This window comes from Cyclopterus lumpus, chromosome 25 (genome assembly GCF_009769545.1).
Source record: "Cyclopterus lumpus isolate fCycLum1 chromosome 25, fCycLum1.pri, whole genome shotgun sequence".
In the NCBI taxonomy this organism is placed as follows: domain Eukaryota; kingdom Metazoa; phylum Chordata; class Actinopteri; order Perciformes; family Cyclopteridae; genus Cyclopterus; species Cyclopterus lumpus.
In genome coordinates this window covers 2,229,917-2,252,627 of record NC_046990.1, presented here as the reverse complement: position 1 = coordinate 2,252,627, position 22,711 = coordinate 2,229,917, and the positions used below count along the sequence as shown (strand labels likewise).

General features: G+C 47.9%; 2 protein-coding genes across 3 annotated transcripts in view; both read left to right on the top strand.

Annotated features, from left to right (window-relative positions):
- LOC117727973 (alpha-actinin-4-like) overlaps positions 1 to 7,926 on the top strand; it is a 46,770-nt gene extending 38,844 nt beyond the window's left edge. For both annotated transcript variants that reach the window (XM_034528552.1, XM_034528553.1), the window contains 8 exons: positions 84 to 224; positions 313 to 495; positions 1,186 to 1,320; positions 1,512 to 1,691; positions 1,852 to 1,998; positions 3,050 to 3,130; positions 5,421 to 5,579; positions 5,684 to 7,926. In XM_034528552.1, the coding sequence (XP_034384443.1) occupies positions 84 to 224; positions 313 to 495; positions 1,186 to 1,320; positions 1,512 to 1,691; positions 1,852 to 1,998; positions 3,050 to 3,130; positions 5,421 to 5,579; positions 5,684 to 5,842 (1,185 nt within the window). In that variant the 3' untranslated portion in view covers positions 5,843 to 7,926. The remainder of the gene's footprint in view (positions 1 to 83; positions 225 to 312; positions 496 to 1,185; positions 1,321 to 1,511; positions 1,692 to 1,851; positions 1,999 to 3,049; positions 3,131 to 5,420; positions 5,580 to 5,683) is intronic.
- Positions 7,927 to 10,572: 2,646 nt separating this feature from the next.
- LOC117727959 (SPARC-related modular calcium-binding protein 1-like) overlaps positions 10,573 to 22,711 on the top strand; it is a 14,994-nt gene continuing 2,855 nt past the window's right edge. The window contains exons 1-10 of the mRNA XM_034528511.1: positions 10,573 to 10,877; positions 15,920 to 16,094; positions 16,370 to 16,603; positions 16,688 to 16,741; positions 16,953 to 17,000; positions 17,170 to 17,250; positions 17,635 to 17,827; positions 20,297 to 20,370; positions 20,593 to 20,686; positions 22,126 to 22,446. Of these exons, the coding sequence (XP_034384402.1) occupies positions 10,797 to 10,877; positions 15,920 to 16,094; positions 16,370 to 16,603; positions 16,688 to 16,741; positions 16,953 to 17,000; positions 17,170 to 17,250; positions 17,635 to 17,827; positions 20,297 to 20,370; positions 20,593 to 20,686; positions 22,126 to 22,444 (1,353 nt within the window). The 5' untranslated portion in view covers positions 10,573 to 10,796 and the 3' untranslated portion in view covers positions 22,445 to 22,446. The remainder of the gene's footprint in view (positions 10,878 to 15,919; positions 16,095 to 16,369; positions 16,604 to 16,687; positions 16,742 to 16,952; positions 17,001 to 17,169; positions 17,251 to 17,634; positions 17,828 to 20,296; positions 20,371 to 20,592; positions 20,687 to 22,125; positions 22,447 to 22,711) is intronic.

Here is a 22,711-nt window from a genome sequence, read left to right as displayed (position 1 = left end):
TGCATATATATCATTATATTAATATCCACACATTTACATTTCTTTTTATAAAACACCGCCTCTGGCTGTTTTCTTGCCTACAGAGGACAGAGAAGCAGCTGGAGTCGATAGACGAGCTGTACCTGGAGTACGCCAAGAGGGCGGCGCCCTTCAACAACTGGATGGAGGGAGCGATGGAGGACCTGCAGGACATGTTCATCGTCCACAATATCGAGGAGATCCAGGTAACCGGTCCAGAGAGATGCAGCACACAGGCATACATTGTATCTGGCACGATACACATTTTTAATACATGTGTTTTAATCTCCTCAGGGTCTCATCACAGCCCACGAGCAGTTCAAGTCCACCCTGGCGGAGGCCAACAAGGAGCGGGAGGCCATCCAGGCCATCCAGGCCGAGGTGCAGAAGATCGCCCAGAGCAACGGCATCAAGCTGAGCGGAGCCAACCCCTACACCACCATCACACCCGAGAGCATCGACGGCAAGTGGGAAAAGGTAAGCCTATATACATATATATATATATATATATATTTTATTTATTTTATATTCTATTTTATTTATTTTATTTATTTTATATTTTATTTATTTATTTATTTTATATTTTATTTATTTATTTTATATTTGAAGGATGAACGCAATCGGCAGAAGTAAAAAGCTGCCATTAAAAGCAAACAGTCTGTAGGGGGACTCGAACGTAAAATAAGACCTACAAGGCAGACCATGGCTGGTCATTCAAAGCCAAAAAGAGCCATCGTGATCATATTTATATGTTGAGCCATAGTATAGCGTGATGGAAAAAACAACCCCTACCATTAGTAACTCTGGTCTGTATTCTTTGTTGCTGTGCAAACCAGATCCATAAGCAGGACCTCGTTCAATGTTTATGTAGAGATGATTAGTTGAGTTGCATGCAGCAACATTCGCATACGTAACTGCAGCGAGCCAAAGACCTCTGGAGGCCGAGTGGTTTAAAGATGTTCTCCAGCTGTGTGTGTAAAGGTCCAGCGCCAGACTCTTTCTAATGTGTGTGTGTGTGTGTAAAGGTCCAGCGCCAGACTCTTTCTAATGTGTGTGTGTGTGTAAAGGTCCAGCGCCAGACTCTTTCTAATGTGTGTGTGTGTGTGTGTGTGTAAAGGTCCAGCGCCAGACTCTTTCTAATGTGTGTGTGTGTGTGTGTGTTTGCAGGCGATGGCCATGGTGCCGCTGCGTGACAACGCCCTGCAGGACGAGCTCAACAAGCAGAACTCCAACGACACACTGAGAGCCAAGTTCGCCACCCAGGCCAACACGGTCGGCGCCTACATACAGGCCAAGATGGAGGTAAGGGATACCGCCCCCGCTGTCAAGCCTGACTCACAGCTGTGCAAAGCGCTTCCTCTTTGCACAGCTGTGTGTCAGTCGCAGCTTTTCAGGCGAGCTCGTACAGGGAGTCCGCCGTGGGCGAGCATGCGTCTGGCCGTCTTCTGAAAGGTTTTAGTGGGATGGTAAAACACTTGCATCTGTGTCGGCAGGAAATCGGCAGGATATCCATCGAGATGAACGGCACCCTGGAGGACCAGCTGACCAACCTGAAGGAGTATCAGTTGACCATCATGTCGTACATGCCCGAAATCAACACGCTGGAGGGGTACCATCAGCTCATCCAGGAGGCCCTCATCTTCGACAACCAGTACACCTCCTACACGATGGAGGTAACACGCACACACACACCCCTAAAATACACTACAGTATACAAATACTCTTTATTTATTTATTTATTTATTTCTAAAAATGTCAATGTGTCCTCCCCGGCTCCCTTTGCTTCCTCCCTCTCGTGTCCTTCTTCCCTCGCGTGTCCTTCCTCCCCCACAGCACCTCCGCGTGGGCTGGGAGCAGCTGCTGACCACCATCGCCAGAACCATCAACGAGGTGGAGAACCAGATCCTGACGCGTGACGCCAAGGGCATCAGCCAGGAGCAGCTCTACGAGTACCGCGCCTCCTTCAACCACTTTGACAAGGTCAGGGGCCGAGCTCCGGGGCTTTTGTCTTTTGATTTACATCTTACCTTTTTATATTACAGCATAAAATATCCATACAGAGCAGTAAACATCGTTATGAATGTGTAACATGACTGGATGAATGTTCAGTCCTTACAAGGGGGGGAGAGAGGAGCCAAGCGCGTGAGTATTCATCCAGATGTTTAGAGCACATGTCGGGGAGAGGTTGTGCTCGGGCGTTGGCAGAGAAGGAGAGTTTGTTGGTGCAGTTTGGTGACTTTAGCTGAGAGGACAAAGGGTGACGAAAGGATGACAGCACAGGTCCAGACGAAAGGCTAGTGTCAGTCAAAGGGAGAGTTTGGGTGTTTTTGAAGTGTGGAATACTTTACCACCTAACAGCCTTTTCCCTCTGAGGAACTGAAGCCGTTATCGATGCTCTAAAGCATATTATAAATGTAGAGTACACTTGAACGGATATTGATCCTGTTCGGTGTCTAAAATACGTCCACAGCTGGTACTCCTTTCTGTTTCCCCAAACTCCATCTACTGCGCAGGCAAGACGAGTACCTCGTACAACCCCACAAAAACAACCGAACCGTGAATGGAAACCTAGAGAATCCGCTGCAGACTGTTCAGGAACATAGATTTCACCGAGATGTCGCCAACCTTGTGTGTGTCAAACCACCGCCATTCACCATCTCACACTACTGTGTGTGTGTGTGTGTGTGTGTGTGTGTGACACTTATTTATGCCACTCACCCATCACATCACTCCACGCCGGTGTTTCTGGGCACACGGCACATCTTGCGTTCTTTTACAGCACGACACTAGAACCTTTGAATGTTTCAGAATCTCCACACAGAATCCGTCATGAGTCCTGTGTGTGTGCGTGTGTGTGTATGTGTGCGTTGACATTGTCTAAACGTCCGTGAATGTCTTGTCTGTCCCCTCTCCATCCTCCCATGTCCTCATCTTCCTCCCCCTGCATGCCGTGTGGATCTCGCGCTCGCCATCCACCACCTCATCCCCGTGTCGCGATTTGACATGTCGTTGGGCGTTTGGCCGATCTCAGGACCACAGCGGGGCGCTGATGGCCGAGGAGTTCAAGGCCTGCTTGATCAGCCTGGGCTACGACGTGGAGAACGAAAAGCAGGTAGGGAGCCGTTCGGGTGGAGCCGTTCGGGGGGAGCCGGCGTTTGTCGGGGCTCTGGGCAGGAGAGTGGAGCTAAAGCCATCCATCACTTTCAGTTTGGTCATTGATTGTTTGAAGGCACCATGAAGATTCTCCTAAAACAACAACAAAAAACATACCAAATCATACAAATACTATAAACTGACTAATGCGGTGGTCTTTCACCGCCTCCGTGGGTCCTTTCGGACCGGGCCGCACAGGAAGAATGAAAAATGACCGGATACTTCCGTCTGCCTCTTGACACGTGTCAAGTGAGTAACATTTGGTAAACAAACTTCTTTGGAAAGGGGTGGGGCCCAATGAGGAGACAGAAGAAGAGCGTACGACTTCCAAGAAAAAGATAAAATAGTAGGAGTAAATCCTACTTAAAATACGGGTTTACCGCCACAGGGGATTGAAAACAAATATAAAACTACATAAAAAATACAAGTCACAATATGGCAATAATTCAGCGTAATAGTGACTTGTATGTAGTTTTATATTTGTTTTGATGCCGGTTGTATCGTATTTCATTATATTCATACCCCACACCTTGAAGGCCGGTCCGTGACAATATTGTCTTGCACCCAACCGGTCTGTGGCACAACAAAGGTTCAATCAAAGAATACATAACACATTATTTAACATCTATTCATCCAGGGTAATCCCATTGAGATGTCGAATCTCATTTCAACAAACACAAATACTTTAAAAAACCAGTGTCAGAACTTTAAAAAGTCACCTGTCTAAGTTCACCTCAAACACAGCCTTCGAAATGTAAACAAGAGGATGACAGTGAAGTCTGGCTTCAAACATTTTAAAAGATCATAATTCCTAAAGACAAAACATCTGGATTTCAGATACATCTGGATTAGTAATTATCAGATGAAATAACATACGGATGTTCACTGAGTATAAACTGAAAATGATCGGTGCTTGCGCCTTCCTGCCTGACTGGTTTTAGTCACGTTTTCTACATAAATGTATTGTTGTTTGAAACAAACGTGATCAGCCGGCGCTCCTCCTGCTTCGGGGCCCCCGATGAACTCGAGGCCGGGGTCCAGTCCGTCGGCATGGAGGGCAGAGACGGTGTTGTGTCCCTGTTTGTCCACCAGGGGTCTCTGTTGCTTTGTGCCGCTTCAGCTCAGAAACCAGGCTTCCTCTCGCTGTCTGAACAGACCCCCTCGTCTGTCTGTTTTACTTTCTCTGTTAACAGTCTGTGCTTCTTTTATCTTTCTTTCACCCCTCCCCAAACATTTCTCTAAAACCTTTCGATATCTCTATTTCTGTCCATCGCTACTTCCCTCTTTCATCCTGTCACTACTCCTCCTCTCTGCCATGCGTATCTCTCTGACCCCCCCGACCTTCGCTGTGCTCGGCCTACAGAAGCGATCGGGACAAATGGTCTCGGAGGACTTCCGGGCTCTACTCATTTCTACAGGAAACAGCCTGGTACTGCTGCTGCTGGCATGATGCTCTCACAGGGTGTCCACAGGTCCAACAGCATCCAGATTCAACCAAGTGTGGCAAAAACCTTAAATGGATGTCATGCTAATTATCCAGGGAGAATTTGAACCACTCATGATTAGGGCTGGACAGCCACCTGTCTCTCTCTGGTAGAGTAACAGCCCAAACTGTTAACTGGTTCTTCAGTCACATATTCTCTCAAATCAACAATTTTACGGACTAATGTGTAGCTTTTTGTGTATAGTTGTTTTCTAGTTCTTTAGTTTTGTATATAGGCAATATTGGTTTTGGAAATACTTTCAAACCAACCCAGTGCTATTCATGTTTTTTTTTTCTTTCATCAAACATATATTGACCATTCGTTTGAATTTTTTAAGTATATTTTGGTGCAATATCTTAAAATCTGAGTTGACACCTGCAGACACCCTGCTCTCTTTCCCCCGATCCTCTCGCTGCTTCTTAGTTCGTCACATTTGTGTCTCCTTCCTACTTCCTTTCATCCTACCCACTGAAGGGCAAATGTCCTTTTCCCATAGAATCAGAATCCTAAATGCTTGTTTGTCCTCCTGTCTGTGTCCCATAGGTATTAACCAGTGGCCATGTGATGTGTATGTGTATATGCATGTCAGAAGTGTGAAATACAAAATATCAGGACCGTCGTCACAACTTGTCCCATGTTTTTCTCCGGCTCAGTCTATTTCCTCAAGGTCCTGATGTTTTGACACACTTTAGAGAACTGTGTGTCATGTTCTGTCTCTTAAGTGCTGTCTCTCCTGGGTTAACCCGTTGCCATCTCGGTTGCCAGGGAGACAGCGAGTTTACTCGCATTATGGGCATAGTGGACCCCAACGGCAGCGGCGCTGTGACCTTCCAGGCCTTCATCGACTTCATGTCCAGGGAAACGACCGACACGGACACCGCGGACCAGGTCATCGCCTCCTTTAAGATCCTGGCCGCTGATAAGGTGTGTGTTTGTCCTATTCTGTATTGGTTCTCCCATTCTTTGTTGTAGTACATGGACAACATGTACATTCTGGACATCGCTCACTGTGCCTTGTTCCCCATCAGAGCTTCATCACAGCCGAGGAGCTGAGGAGGGAGCTCCCCCCCGACCAGGCAGAGTACTGCATCGCCCGCATGGCGCCCTACTCGGGAGCCGACGCCGTCCCCGGCGCCCTGGACTACATGTCCTTCTCCACCGCCCTATATGGAGAGAGTGACCTGTAGAGCAGGCAAGAGGAAGAGGAGGAGGAAGAGGGCTGGACAGGAGGAGAGTGTCATTCTGTGCATAGCGAAGACGCCTGAGAATCGAGCGTCTGTAACCAATTGGAGTGGTGGTCGTGAGGTGCCCCTGCGTGTGCCGGTTTAGAAATCTTCTGAATATTTTTTTTTAAAGAACGCTGATACTTGTTGATTGAACTGTAGTTAGGATTGGCCTCTGTCGAATGTCTCTTTTCACCGCCTCCGTAAACGGATTGAGAGTAATCAATTTGTCGTAGAAAGGTTCTTATGAACGGGCATATCCAGGAGCAGCTGTGGGTCATGTGGGAGGGGGGGGCAGTTCCTCTGGTGTGGGGTCCTTCAGCTTCACCCTCTCTGCCTTTTTGTGGGATCAAACCGGGGCACGAGCTAATCTGATACTCATGCTAATTCTTTGTTTATTTTATTATAATTTCTTTCTTCTTGCGAGGCGGGGTCAGGGCGTGGTGTGGGGTCTTGACATGGCGACTGGCGATGTTTGTGTATTAGATCCTAGAGAGATATCTGCTGTGGGAGGGGGGGGGTGGAGTAATGATCAACCAGAGATGGAAAAAAGACATATTTAACCATAATTCCCATGTTGCTGGATAAGGTAACCTGTCTAACCTCAGCGCTTTTTTTTTCTTTCTTCTCCTGTCTGTTTATTTCTTTTTTTAATTATTTTTTTTACATTTTTCTTTTGTTTCTTCCCGGGAGCAGGTGGGTGGAGTTTGCATGGGGATGGTGGTTGGTGGCGGGTGTAAGGGGCTGGGGGGGGGCTCAGCGCTGTACATACTTATTTTTTTCAGTGCGGAGGGTGGCACACACGGTCCCGGTAGTCGAGAGTAATCGATCGCAAGCTTTCCAGTAAGTGAGTGACATTTATTATTAAAAAAAATAATTAAAATAAAATGACAAACGCAAGCAATTAAAAAAAAAAAAATTACAAAAAAAGAAAACGCAACACAGAGCAGTTTCAACAGTGGATAGGTTTGAGCTTCCAGAAGTCTTTTCTTTTGCAATGGAAAAAGTTGGTCGCCGTGACGTTTAAGGCTTGCGTACCTAAAGGCCTTCTCCTGTACAAAACCCACGACGGGCAAACAACCATAGTTATCCACTAATATTTGCTTCTGTGAAACTATTCTCCTGGCGTGGGCTTCAGGTGCTTATTTAAATACAAAAAGACTATACATTTATATGATAGGTAGGGTTGTAGTAGTCAAAGTTAGACCAGTTTTATATACCGGAAATCGCGCACAGATGCAGAAATACACACACACACATACACACATGTCATGGATGCATCTGATTGGCTGAGTGAAGGTTTCTTTGCACTTCCTGGATTTTTTGGTTTTTTTTTTTTTTTGAGCTGCCATAGTGCCACTCTGTGGAGGTAAAAATGGAAAAACTGGAAGAAATCAAATAAATATGCCTATTGGTGGTCACAGCTCTGTCTCTCTCTCTCCCACGTTCTCCCCCTCTTTTCTTACATCCCATCATTTGTCGCTAAAGAAAAGGGAAAGAAAGTGTGAACGAGGAGGATGGATCAGGGAGGGGTCTTTGTGTAAACATTTCATCCTGTGCAAATGAAAAATATTCACACAAAAAAGAGGAAATTGTGTTTAAAAAAACCTATGCAATCATAATAGCAAAGTTCTAAGGGACGTCGTGGACATCAATCGGGCCCTTTTCTGACAAAGTTCCCTGACTAAATTAATCGGAGGTTAACGAGATTTCTCCAGTGTTGGTTGGCTGTTGAGGGCGCGAGTGGGAGACAGACGGAGTGACAGACAGACGGAGTGACAGACAGACGGAGTGACAGACAAGGAAAGCAATTGAGAAGAAAAGACTCGGACCAAAAACTTGTTTCCATTTTTTGTCTTATTTCTCTCCCCCTCCCCCCTGCGATGTTGGAGAGAAATTTAACTCTGGAATTGTGATTTTCTTTTTCTCCTTTTTTTTGTACTCTTTAATATCAAACCTTATCTGCTGTACTGGAAACTGCAACGCCTTCTGTCTCTAATGATAAGTGAGTTTCACAAAAGCACACATAAACGTTTCCTTACAAAATACCTCTGCTTGACTCCATGTCTTTTTTGTTGTTGTTGTTGTTGTTGTCCTGTCTGTATTGAACTTGATCTCCCATCAATTAGACTAAAGGCTGCGGATACAAAACGATCCCATGAAAAGTTTGGTTTCACAGAATACCTTCTATTAGTGTGGCGATGGTCTTATGATGATGCAGCCTTCAAGGTTTGATTAGCATATGTGTTTACATATTCGATACAACTGATATAGAAATATAGAGATTTATAAATGTGTATACATGTATCTGTGTGTGTATATATGTATATACATATATATATGTGTGTGTATGTATGTATATATGTGTGTATATGTGTATATATATGTATGTGTGTGTGTATGTATGTATATGTGTGTATATATATATATATGTATATATATGTGTGTGTGTATATGTATATGTATATATATATATGTGTGTATGTATGTATATTGCGCGTGCAGCAAAAGACTCCTCAGATGACAAAAGGCTAGCATGGTGTTGTGAACATGAAGAATGAAGAATGGCAGGACGTGTGTCTACAGTGTCGGGTCCAAACAATAAACTGAAGGTTCAAGCTTCTCCAGTATAAAGGTGATGAGAACATACCTCTTCAGAGTTACTGCATCGCATTTACCCCGATACACTGGATATATGTGCTAAATATGGGATACATAAAGGTAGCTTGGCTCACTGACTGGGAATGCACCCTCATTCAAGATTTTTGGAAAGAGATTATTAATTTTGTATCAACGAACAACTTCCATTATGTTTCCCAGCAAACTACACTTGGTGGTAATATTTTGTCTTCTTGAAGCTAAACATAAAATTACAATGGCTTTGAAATCTGTTCACAGTGGATAGAGCTACAGTGCCTTTCCCTAGAGAAACGTACATATGTAGTTAAAGGGAAATATGACACATTTGGAATGATTTGGAGCTCATTTATGGAGTTTCTGGAGGGGGAATATTTCATTTAAGCCTTTAGTCCATCACACCAGGGACTGAGGGAGCATTCTGTTTGAGACGTGGCGTCACGCCAGAGCAAGGAAAGCCCACTGACACAGACTGAAGGAAAGCCCACTGACATACAGATTGAAGGAAAGCCCACTGACACAGACTGAAGGAAAGCCCACTGACACAGACTGAAGGAAAGCCCACTGACACAGACTGAAGGAAAGCCCACTGACATACAGACTGAAGGAAAGCCCACTGACACAGACTGAAGGAAAGCCCACTGACATACAGATTGAAGGAAAGCCCACTGACACAGACTGAAGGAAAGCCCACTGACACACAGACAGTGAATGTATGCCCACTGACACAGACTGAAGGAAAGCCCACTGACAGACTGAAGGAAAGACCACTGACAGACTGAAGGAAAGACCACTGACACAGACTGAAGGAAAGCCCACTGACAGACTGAAGGAAAGACCACTGACACAGACTGAAGGAAAGCCCACTGACAGACTGAAGGAAAGACCACTGACACAGACTGAAGGAAAGACCACTGACACAGACTGAAGGAAAGCCCACTGACACACAGACAGTGAAGGTATGCCCACTGACAGACTGAAGGAAAGACCACTGACAGACTGAAGGAAAGACCACTGACACAGACTGAAGGAAAGCCCACTGACACACAGACAGTGAAGGTATGCCCACTGACAGACTGAAGGAAAGCCCACTGACACACAGACAGTGAAGGTATGCCCACTGACACAGACTGAAGGAAAGCCCACTGACACAGACTGAAGGAAAGCCCACTGACATACAGACAGTGAAGGTATGCCCATTGACACAGACTGAAGGAAAGCCCACTGACATACAGACCAAGGGGATTTCACCTCAAAGTTTAAAGTGACGTGTTTAAAGAAGAATTAAAGGATGTGTACGGGAGTGATCGGTAGGAAATTGTCCTGGGGTCAGTCAGTGGGGGACCCGGGATCTGTTAGTGAGGGTCAGTGGGGGACCCGGGATCTGTTAGTGAGGGTCAGTGGGGGACCGGGGCTCTGTTAGTGAGGGTCAGTGGGGGACCCGGGATCTGTTAGTGAGGGTCAGTGGGGGACCCAGGATCTGTTAGTGAGGGTCAGTGGGGGACCGGGGCTCTGTTAGTGAGGGTCAGTGGGGGACCCAGGATCTGTTAGTGAGGGTCAGTGGGGGACCCGGGATCTGTTAGTGAGGGTCAGTGGGGGACCGGGGATCTGTTAGTGAGGGTCAGTGGTGGACCGGGGATCTGTTAGTGAGGGTCAGTGGTGGACCGGGGATCTGTTAGTGAGGGTCAGTGGGGGACCGGGGATCTGTTAGTGAGGGTCAGTGGTGGACCGGGGATCTGTTAGTGAGGGTCAGTGGTGGACCGGGGATCTGTTAGTGAGGGTCAGTGGGGGACCGGGGATCTGTTAGTGAGGGTCAGTGGTGGACCGGGGATCTGTTAGTGAGGGTCAGTGGTGGACCGGGGATCTGTTAGTGAGGGTCAGTGGTGGACCGGGGATCTGTTAGTGAGGGTCAGTGGTGGACCGGGGATCTGTTAGTGAGGGTCAGTGGTGGACCGGGGATCTGTTAGTGAGGGTCAGTGGGGGACCGGGGATCTGTTAGTGAGGGTCAGTGGGGGACCGGGGATCTGTTAGTGAGGGTCAGTGGGGGACCGGGGATCTGTTAGTGAGGGTCAGTGGTGGACAGGTTTCAACTTGTGATCTGAATGTGGGCACGAGGACCGGAAATGGGCAGTACCTTTTGGAAAGGGGTCTGACCTGCGCGCGCCGGAGGACCTTTCCTTTTAGCAGCTCGAGCCCACCAAACGGCACCATGAGCGGGTCCTCTCCTTCGACCTTCACCCTCACGCGCTAGCCGGGGCCGCTTTGGAGCTCATCCCTCTGGATGATGCTCGCGCTCCCCTTCGCCTGCCGCGCGCTGCTCGTCGTCCTGCTGTCGGAGGCGGTTCAGACCGACAGACCTGCGGTAAGACCCGATCTCCTACTACGACTCTGTTTGCTCCGCTAGCGGTGAAACCTCCGCTGACAAAGTAGTGCGTGTCCTCGTGCGCCACGGACCGGGTTAGTTGACACGTGTTTACTGTGGATTTAGTCTTCAGTTCACGAAGCTGACAAGTGTACACATTGTTTAAAGCAGGCACACAATGAGGCCTCGGCATTATATCAACATTATATTGATATTGTTGCATCTTTTATTTTGAATATATAGGATACCTCTGTCACCTTTCATTAGAGCCTAAATTGGAGTCTCCAAATGGCCTTTATTGGAAAACATACCCTTAGTCAAATATGTGTAAAATCTTAATTTTCTGTGAAATCATAATCTCCTTTTTACTTGGACTAGGTATGGCTTCATGCTATGCTCTCAGGCCCTATTGGTAAAATGATTAGTGAAAGCACCGCATGGCCAAACCCTGCAATAATGTCACATACTATCGACATCCAGGTATTTGGTTAAAATAAATTGTGATTTATTTCTCCATATAGCTCAGACAGAGGCTTGTAATGAGCTAATGCATTGCTCTAGGGGAAACCCCCAAATGACACGGCTTTATTTTGTTGACACGATTTTTTTCAATTTGATATATGAAACCATTTATTTTATAGGGTTTTAACTATTAGCCTTTAGCTCTGATGTGTTTTATTTATTTTTTATTTCTATTTTTATTATTTTTTTATTTCACTTGTTTATGTAACCTTTCTATAAAAAATAAGAACTGTAGCTTCTGTTGAAGCTGTGAAACTTTCATCTGAAGCTGAAAACCTGAAAGTTACAAGTCAACGATTTGTACTTTAAATACATGTAAACGAGGTAAAGCTGAAAAGATCCAGTCCTCTGGGACTGCAAGTAAAGACGACCCCCTTTACACCAGGAACCTTCTCTAGAGGGGCAACGGGTGAAGGGAATACTAACCACACCTTTCACTTGGACCACAGACTGTATGTAAGAAGTGGGCGTAGTCATCATTTGTCGTCACATTTGTTATGAAGCCTTGAATTCAGCAATTTTGAAGTTGGCTTTTTCACAACCAATAACCAACCAAGAAGTTGAATGCAAAGGAGTGACATAGAGACACCGTATATGACTCTGGTAGCACCAGCGACCTGTCAATCACAGTAGCCCCGCCCTAAAGCATATCTGCTTTATGGTCTGTTTGACTCTGAATGGCCATAATTTACTAAATCATGCTGTATTGAAGAAGACTTGAAACTGTTTACAATGTTGAGGGAATAAATCAATAGACATCCATACCATCGGACTGCAGGAGTCGCCCCCTTTTGGTCAGTAGAGAGAATACACGTTTTAAGATACTTCCGCATCAGCTTCACTCCGTAGAACCGCCTTGTTTTACCCAGCCTGGAAAACAAAAACAATCCATCATGTGTGTTGTTTTTTATCTATGCAATTTGCCTAGTGTTTAGGGTAATTGCCAGTTTTTTTTTTATCAGCTTTAACTTTTAATTGGTTTAGTCAAACAGAACAGGCTTGACAAGTGTGTGTTTGTGTGTGTGTGTGTGTGTGTGTGTGTGTGTGTGTGTGTGTGTGTGTGTGTGTGTGTGTGTGTGTGTGTGTGTGTGTGTGTGTGTGTGTGTGTGTGTGTGTGCGCCCTCCCTCCCTGGAGGACGGCGGGGTATGAGACCAGCTAGAAAGACCAAACCATACACACACACACACAGATTGCTGCCATGCAAATATTTAAATAGCTACTCAGAGGAAACCAGGCAAGTGTGTGAGAGAGAAATTAAGGAATTCCTTATAGGAAAAAGAGCCCCAGTAATCCTACAATGTGTTTTAACAGCACGCTGAACAAACATCACACCACATGGTTCACAAAATACGGTCAGGGCACTAAAGCTTAGAGAAGCACGGTAAACTCTTATATATTATAGATGTGGTAACATAGTTTAATTAAAAAAGTAGATTCACTACTTACAGAAACATTACGGAGATGCCTGGTGGAAATAGAACATTTCACTCTTTAGGACCAGAGATGAGAAAAAAAACATACCTTACAATGTCAAACATATCACATAAACTATACTAAAGGATTAAGGAGGCATGCTTTCACCTTATATTACTGTCAATCATTTTTAATCAATTGTGTTTTTGTTTTCTTTCTAGCTTACACTCGGGCATCTGTTAGACAGGAATGTCAAGATTTAAATTCACTTTCCATTCATTTCTGAGTTCAAGTGTTATGTGCTCTTGTGAGCAGGCCTTTTTGGGTAAATGTTATTTTATCCCATAAGTCCTCCAATCCAAACAGGCCGCTTGTAATTCCCTTCTAAAACGACCAATTAGTGTTTTTCTGATCTGGAGCCGCTGTCGACGGCAACATTCCTGTAGCAGTGTGAACCTGATGGTTGAGGGTTGGTTTGGGCACACACTCAACCTGCTCAGAAGATCGGCTGAATGAAACGGGAGGCACGAGGCGATCATCCTCATGCGGCTCCTGTCCTCCCTAAACTCACTCTGAGGGATGTAAAGAGGAATAAAAAAGAGCGCAGGCCAAGCTAGCCCGGCGAAGGGTGCGACCACCAAGCCGTGGGCCGAGTACGACGAGGACCCCCGCTTGAGAACCCGCCTCCTCGCCGCAAACACGGCTGCAAGCGCCTGCTGACCCCTGAAAGGTGCCGAGGCGGAGCCTCAAGAGGTTAACCAGTAGCGAAGCTCGTTAGAGGGCGACACCCATACTCATAGAACTGGAGTTACATCAAGGTAACAGCTCTTTGTCTCTACTGTTTCACAGAGGCATAACACACATTTTTAGGTTTTCAGGAACATTTAAATAAAATCTATGGCACCAAGGTGAGTCTCATGACCACATGCCTTAACTGAACACAGTCGCTTTTTAAAAAAGGCTTAACGTCAATGTGAAACCTGAGCGCAAGCTTTGGAAATGGCGAGCAGTTCATGTAGAGTTAAGGGTCATTAAAGGTCATTAAAGGTCAATGGGTCAAAAGATACAAAATGACTTTTTGAAGGTGCATATGACGTGAGCAGCACAGACGCACACAGATTCTAATCTGGTTCTTCATCAGGAGATTAAAATGTGTGGAGGTGATTTTTGACACATGTCATCGTCAACCCTCAGCGAGGTTATGGTCTGTTTACCGGCTGAGCTGCACAGGTTGATGGAGAGAGATCACAAACACAGGCAGTTAGTTGGGACGCTGAAATGACACCCGCTGGGTGTCACTGGGCCTTTCAGCAGTGTCGAAGAAGCTCTGGAGATGTTTTCCTAAAGCAAGAAGCGAGTGAGCGGCGCGAGGAGACAGCCGTTCACTTCCTGTCCCCCTCTCTTTCTGTAAGTAGAAGTAAAGAATCTTCTAGAATAAAGAAACATGTGAACACAGCTATGTAGCATTGTAATCATATAAATCAAATAGGTTTAAGTTCTAAAATATATAGAACATATATGTGTGTGTATGTATATATATCTATGTATGTGTATATGTGTGTATATGTATATACATGTACATAAGTAAATATGATTAATAGAAACATTTAAACATTGCAGTTATATATATACATCGGCAAATAATACAGCAAATATGAAACATGTGAGAAGTACTGCTACACTTTTTTAGGTAAATGTATTTCAAGGTATATGTTTCTCTCTAACGCCCCCCCCCCCCCACACACACACACACACACACACACACACGCACACATTCATTAAGTTGTATTGGCCCAAAAGCACGGTGGTAGTGGTAACACTGAGGATATTGTAGTTGCTGTAGTTCTACCTGACAGACAGGAAATCCAGTCTGCCCAGCCCTCCTGACCCCCCTTCATCTACTCCTCTCACCTCCCTCCAGTCCTCCATCATATCATCACACTTTAATCGCAAGAACCAGCAAATAATTGGCCTTTATTATAATAATAATAATAATAATAATGATAAAGACTAGTTGGATCAAATAATTGATTCATACATATTATATTTTATGTTTGATCTTAAACGTCAATGTCTGGACATTAAGGCACAGAGGTCTCATTCACCACTAAATGATGTCAACACTGTAAGACACACACAGGGGGGGGGGGGGGTCACAGTATGTGTGTGTAGAGGGAGTATGTGTGTGTGCTGATGGACAAAGAGGTACTGATGAAGAGTTGGTAGTCGGGGGCAGTGTGTGTGACCGAGAGGAGCATGTGTGAGTCATTTAGATCATCACGCTCGCCAGACCCTCCTATAGGCGTCCCGTCCTTGTTTCCTCTCCTCTTTTTTCTTTTCATCTCCTTGTTTCCTCTCCTCTTTTTTCTTTTCATCTCCTTGTTTCCTCGCCGCCGTTCTCCATGTTTGCTGTCCTCTCGTCTCTTCTCCTCTTCCTTTTTCTTTTTGTTTAGGGGTGAAAAAAGCCCCAACTTCCCAAAGTCCGCCTCGCCAGCCATCGGCTATATAGCGGCTGTCAGAGGGCAATGGTGCCAGTGTCGTTCTGGGTGCTTCGTTCTCACTGATGTCGCGGCTTGGAGGTCGTCTCGAGCGATAGCCTCTTGAGAGAGATTTGGGCCACCGAGAGCGCACGTCACCTGCGGTCAACCCGTGGTGCTGTCGTCTGACTTCCTTCTAAAAGCGCTTCACCAAGGGATGCACGCTTCATGGCTGAAGCATGCGCTGTCACTGCTGATGGGGCCCAGGAAGCCTCACGTGGGATCTTAGCCTCTCTCCTACTCCTAAAACGCTGTACCAAAAGGGGCTCTGGATGGTGCGCGCCACTGCAGGGGTGGAGCTCTGTCGAGGTGTCCTTGAGTGAGACACTGAACCCCAAGTTGCTCCTCGGGCTTAGGATGGGTTAAATGCACAGGTCAAATGTCATGTATGTACCTGTTTATGACAATTGTATCAACATCAAATAAAACACTACTGCTTTTGTACATAGGGACCACCAAAATCGACCAAAATGAAAGTATTATTCCTCGTAGTAGCTTTACATGAAAACATGCTTCCATTGGCTGGTTACCGGCTTGAATAGTTATTCAACCTGTTTGTGTGCTTGTAGCCTTTCCTGATCACCGAGAACATGTGGCCTCGTGGTTGTGCCCTGGACTGCCAGAGGGGGCGCCACAGAGCGGTGTGCGGCAGCAACGGCAGGCTGTATAAATCGCTGTGTGCTTTCCAGAGGGCCCGGTGCATCAACACACAGCTCCGCCTCGCTCCACGGGCGCACTGCTCAGGTACCAACCCTCGCAGCCGCATCATTCAAACAAGTACAGGGGGAGTGGCTTTTAACGGATACTTAAAGTACCCAAAGAAAAACTATACAAAATGGCCTATTTTTAGAATGATATATAGTATTATGAGTATTAATGCATTAACGTGTTCATCACGTCAATGTTGCAGCTGGTAAAGGTGTCCTAAGTCCTAAGTTACCCTCTAAGTACTTAAGTAGATGTGCTGAGTTACTCTCCACCACTGAGACACTAATGACTTGATGTCCCTTTCTTCTTAGACCCGAGTCAGTCCAAATGCCAGCTGGCCCGGGCTCAGGCCCTGGAGGCCAGCGCCCAGCACAGCGGCGGCCATGTCAGCCCGGCAGCGGCCGCCTTTGTGGCAGAGTGCGGTGCGGACGGCCACTTCCTGCCAGTGCAGTGCCACAACCAGACCAGGTACTGCTGGTGCTCCATGCCCGACGGCAAACCTGTCAGCGGGACCTCGGTCCTCCACCTGATGCCCGACTGTACCGGTCAGATATACCTTCTTCAACAGAGTTCTTGCACATTGAAAGGAAACAACTAGCACTTCCGTCTCATGAAATCATTCCCAACAGAACACATCGCCAAGTTGGCTCGGACCAGCGATGCAGATTCGGCTCCAGTTAAAGGTGAGAAAGACGTTTTGCTCCTCAAGGCAGCATTTCCCCCTCTGCGGACGTGTTTATTCTTCACATGTGAGACGTGGACTTGGATGCACAGCTGCTCTGTATGTTTCTCCTGTTTACGTCTCCGGGCGCCCAGGCTGCCTCTGAACCGTCACGCTCTTTCTTCCTCCCAGAACAACGCTCGTGTTACTTTGACTATTTTCTTCTGTTCCAGATGAAGTTGGTGAACCAGGACTTACGTTGGAGCCCAGGAAGCCTACAGGTGACAAAACCCAACCTTCTCCAATACGGACACGTTTTTCTTATCCACTGTAACCAAATTACAGATTTCATCCAAGCTAATCTGCACATTAATACTGCTCATCATATGAATGTTTTAGTTCAGCATTGTGCAGTTCACTGACGAATACCTTTAAACTCTTCTTCGACAGAGCGGACCGCTCCCCACCTCTGGGTGACCATCCTGATGAACTCCGACCCCCGGGGGAACCGCTCCATCAGACGGCCCACTGGTAAGAGCCGTCAAGTGCTGAAAGTCTGCAAACATAAAACAGAGCTATTGCTCAAAAATGCCCCAGTTTTTCTTTACAGTGGGATTTGTTTTTTTAAGGATTTCTAAGGGAATTATAGTCATAAATCACTTTTAGTACACACAGTGTACACTTTATTACGTACACTTGTAATATCGTCTACTTTATGAATCCTGTAAAGAGAAATAAAAAATATATACACTCACACATTACGTATCTAGAAATTAGATTCCGGTGCCTTGCTCAAATGGCAGTGCCCAGGAGGCCAACTGGCACCTCTCCAGCTTTTAACTGGTTATGAAATGTTGGTAAAAAAAAAAGGGTGTGTTGCCTCCTCACAATACTAGTATTATTACGTTTACACAGACACTCCTCAGACGTGCGAACGCGAGCGGGCGTCGCTGCTCTCTCGCATGAGCTCGTCCTGGCAGGAGGAGCGCTTCGTCCCAGAATGCACTGCGGACGGCCGCTACAGCCCGGCGCAGTGCCACGCTGCCACGGGTTACTGTTGGTGTGTCCGGGTGGACAGCGGCAGGCCGCTGCCAGGCACATCCACGAGGTAATCAATCAGTCTGGAACTCACACTTTCTCTTTCTTGACTTTCTTTCCTTCTGTCCTCACCTCCCCTCTCCTCACCTTCCCTCCCCTCCCCTCCCCTCCCCTCTCCTGTCCTCCCCTCTCCTCCCCTCACCTCACCTCACCTTCCCTCCCCTCCCCTCCCCTCCCCTTCCCTCTCCTTCCCTCTCCTTCCCTCTCCTCTCCTCTCCTCCCCTCACCTCACCTCACCTTCCCTCCCCTCCCCTCCCCTCCCCTCACCTCCCCTCCCCTGTCCTCCCCTCACCTCACCTTCCCTCTCCTTCCCTCCCCTCCCATCTCCTCTCCTCCCCTCACCTCTCCTCCCCTCACCTCACCTTCCCTCTCCTTCCCTCCCCTCCCATCTCCTCTCCTCCCCTCACCTCACCTTCCCTCTCCTTCCCTCTCCTCTCCTCTCCTCTCCTCACCTTCCCTCCCCTCCCCTCTCCTCTCCTCCCCTGTCCTCCCCTGTCCTCCCCTGTCCTCCCCTCCCCTCTCCTCCCCTCACCTTCCCTCTCCTTCCCTCTCCTTCCCTCTCCTTCCCTCTCCTCTCCTCTCCTCTCCTCACCTTCCCTCCCCTCCCCTCACCTTCCCTCTCCTTCCCTCTCCTTCCCTCTCCTTCCCTCTCCTCTCCTCTCCTCACCTTCCCTCCCCTCCCCTCCCCTCTCCTGTCCTCCCCTGTCCTCCCCTCTCCTCCCCTCACCTTCCCTCTCCTCTCCTCTCCTCCCCTCTCCTCCCCTCACCTTCCCTCTCCTCCCCTATCCTCCCCTCTATCCTCTCCTCTCCTCTCCTCTCCTCACCTTCCCTCCCCTCCCCTCACCTTCCCTCTCCTCCCCTATCCTCCCCTCTATCCTCTCCTCTCCTCTCCTCTCCTCTCCTCACCTTCCCTCCCCTCCCCTCACCTTCCCTCCCCTCCCCTCCCCTCCCCTCACCTCCCCTCCCCTGTCCTCCCCTCACCTCACCTTCCCTCTCCTTCCCTCTCCTCTCCTCTCCTCCCCTCACCTCACCTCACCTTCCCTCCCCTCCCCTCCCCTCCCCTCACCTCCCCTCCCCTGTCCTCCCCTCACCTCACCTTCCCTCTCCTTCCCTCCCCTCCCATCTCCTCTCCTCCCCTCACCTCTCCTCCCCTCACCTCACCTTCCCTCTCCTTCCCTCCCCTCCCATCTCCTCTCCTCCCCTCACCTCACCTTCCCTCTCCTTCCCTCTCCTCTCCTCTCCTCTCCTCACCTTCCCTCCCCTCCCCTCTCCTCTCCTCCCCTGTCCTCCCCTGTCCTCCCCTGTCCTCCCCTCCCCTCTCCTCCCCTCACCTTCCCTCTCCTTCCCTCTCCTTCCCTCTCCTTCCCTCTCCTCTCCTCTCCTCTCCTCACCTTCCCTCCCCTCCCCTCACCTTCCCTCTCCTTCCCTCTCCTTCCCTCTCCTTCCCTCTCCTCTCCTCTCCTCACCTTCCCTCCCCTCCCCTCCCCTCTCCTGTCCTCCCCTGTCCTCCCCTCTCCTCCCCTCACCTTCCCTCTCCTCTCCTCTCCTCCCCTCTCCTCCCCTCACCTTCCCTCTCCTCCCCTATCCTCCCCTCTATCCTCTCCTCTCCTCTCCTCTCCTCACCTTCCCTCCCCTCCCCTCACCTTCCCTCTCCTCCCCTATCCTCCCCTCTATCCTCTCCTCTCCTCTCCTCTCCTCTCCTCACCTTCCCTCCCCTCCCCTCTCCTTCCCTCTCCTTCCCTCTCCTTCCCTCTCCTCTCCTCTCCTCTCCTCACCTCCCCTCTCCTCCCCTCACCTTCCCTCTCCTCCCCTATCCTCCCCTCTATCCTCTCCTCTCCTCCCCTCCCCTCCCCTCCCCTCCCCTCCCCTCAAGTGTTGCCCATTTTGAACCAATTAGTGTCTCTGTTCCCTCGGTGGGTTTCCCTTAAAGGAAACACACGGAACAAATCAGAACAAATTGTGGTTTGACTGGTTTTGTTCTCCGGGGGTTTTATCAGCGTTTTTAATGGGATGGTTTTCTTTGGTTCACTGGTGTGAAGAGAACTCCCTCGAGAACCTGATAGTGTTTCTCCTACTGACAAACAGTGTTTGCACCATCCCTGGGCGGAATTAATTAAAAAGTATTTCATTTTTACCAGGGAAGGACATTTTGGCCAAATAAGTAATACATTTGCTTTGCTTTTTGCCAGATAAGCACAATATTTGCATCCACTAATGTATCCTGAACAGAAAAGCCCTGTTTTAAAGACGTGTTGATGTTGCTGTTCAATGCACCTTTCAGTATTATGCAATACAAAGTATTTACTTCCTCACCTGTTTTTTACATTTCAATCCTGGCCTTTTCAGAAAATGTTATTTATTTAATTACATTTTTTTCCTGACACATTAAGCTGACACATCCTCGGCTTTTCTAGACATATTACATACTTCCACTGTAATGTGGATTCATTGTCAGTTCAAATCCTCTGTTTCTATGCAGGAATCGCATCCCAGAGTGCACTGGGGCAGAGGAGGCACCAACAGACAGGAGGCCCAGGAAAAACCCTCTGCCTGGTAAATATGAGAGTTTGTCTTACATGTTTATAAAGAAAAAAAAATATTATAATAATTGTGTCAAATGACTTTTTCTTTATGAAAGCATCTGCAAATGTCATCCTGTTTACTTCATGAATAATTCATGCGACATTTAGTCCTTTGTCCAGACTGTCCAGACAGACTCTGACATCCGTGGTAATGGTCTCCCCCCCCCCCCCCCCCCCCCCCCCCCCACCCCAGGGTGTCCCGGAGCTCGTAGGAAGCACTTCCTGCAGAGTCTGGTGAGAGCTCTGCAGCTGGAAGCAGAGCATGCTGGAAGTCTGAGTCTCCACCAGTAAGTCTAATTCTGCCGCTCATCACAGCAGCTGTGGTGATGAAAGCAGTGGATGTTATTGATCTCTTTTTGAAGTCCTGGTCCTCGGCTGGACTCTCGTCCTGTAGCGGATCAGAGCCGTGTGTTGGAGTGGTACTCTCCTGAGTTCCTGTGGAACCTCATACAGGGGGAACCCAGGTTCTCGGTTCAAACTAAATCTCACTCTCAGGTGAGGTTTTTCACAATCCGGCTGGATCTTGGCTTTGTCCCATTTTATTTATTTATTTGGTTGGGAATATTAATGCACATTAAAAAAACATCACTGTACATTTCATCTGTATTCTCCTAAAAAGAAAACGAACATAAGATTCAAATGACAGGTTATGCCTCATTTATCCTTTCTAAGTGTGCAGAAGCAACAATAAAAGAAGAGAGAGAATATTAATACGAGTAGAAACATCGATTCAGGACACTGTCAAGTACTATCAACACATGCAGAGCAAATGAATGAAACTAAAGACAAGATGATGCTGCATTGATTGACACTAAACGCATGCAGAGTATGAGAATGACATAAATCAGTCGGACACAGCAGCAGATCAATAACAGAGTTCAGGCTTGTGTCTGTAACGTATGATCAGGGAATGCACCGACATGTTGAACATCTCTGTAGAGTGCAGGGTATTCATAAGGCCTTTGGAGCGTGTCCAAGGCATCTTCTACCTCATAACATATTTCCAAAGTCACTGTTTTGAATGGTTAGGACCCATCCTCCCCTCCTCTGTCCTTGTCACCTTGTTGATTAACTACTGTACAGACGGCACAGATGAGACTGAGCGCTGGCGTTTTCCTTCTTGGACCTCTGCGGATGCAGAACTTCCCTCTGAAAAAACTATTCCACACTTCAGTGAACAACACGGAGCCGATCAAACACCTGATTAACTGAAGGGGACTGTTGGAAGAACAGAACGGAGCGACTCCATCTGCTTCCCTGTTCCGTGCCTCTCGTTTGCCAATCAGCTCTCAGAACGTACCTGGTTCCCTGTCACTTTGTCGTCTTCATAGCCTCCTCTCCAACAACTTTAATATGCATGAACAATGGCCGAAAAGGTTTGTCGTCTCTGATGGATGTAGCTTGGATTCATGTCTGTTTATAGCCCCTCTTCATGGTCGGGTAAAAGGATAAAAACTAATGTCTATAGGAATGTTTCCAATCATTCCTGCAACATAATATACGTATTCTCACCAAAATATGACTGCATACATATCTGACCCTGGTGAGCTCCACAGAGGGGACATCATTGCCGTACATTGGGGTTTTGACTGTTGGACCAACCGCTTCCGGCACATAAAGCTCACTGTTCAGTACCGTTGTACCGGCGGTGAATCCAAGCAGCTTCATGTACAGACGCTTAACCCTCTCACCTCGTTAGGTTTCCCTCCCCGTCTCTTTCCACCAGGCCCTCAAACACGCCTCCCTCCGGCTCTGCCTCTCCATCCTCCAACGCTCCATCCTCCTCCGCTCCGGATGACGCTTCCCCCGCCGCTCCGGAGGCTGCGGAGTTCTCCGGGCCGGAGGCGGCGCTGCGGTGGCGCTTCGGCCGGCTGGACGCGGACTCCAGCGGGTCGCTGAGCGAACGCGAGGCCCGACCCCTCCGGCAGTTCCTGCGACGGAGGCTGAAGCCGCGACGGTGCGCCAAGAAGTTCGCCCAGCACTGCGACGGGGACGGAGACCGAGGCCTGACGCTGGAGGAGCTGAGGGTCTGCCTGGGCCTCTGAAGGTGGGTCAGGGGGGCGTGTCCCCGACGACTGTGGCGTGATCTCACCGGGTTTCCACGTCTTTAACAAATTGTCGAAGCGTTCTTTTGACGTCGGTAAAGACGAGGCGTCAGGTCGGCCGCCTTAAGCTTTCAGTAAAAAAAGCCTGTTGATCCCAACAGTGGAGTCTAAGAGAAAGCAGCGTGCACGTACCACCTGTTCCCAGCCAACCAACCATTGAAGCTGATTCAGAGCAGGTGCACCAGCTGCCGTGACGACAGGGAACCA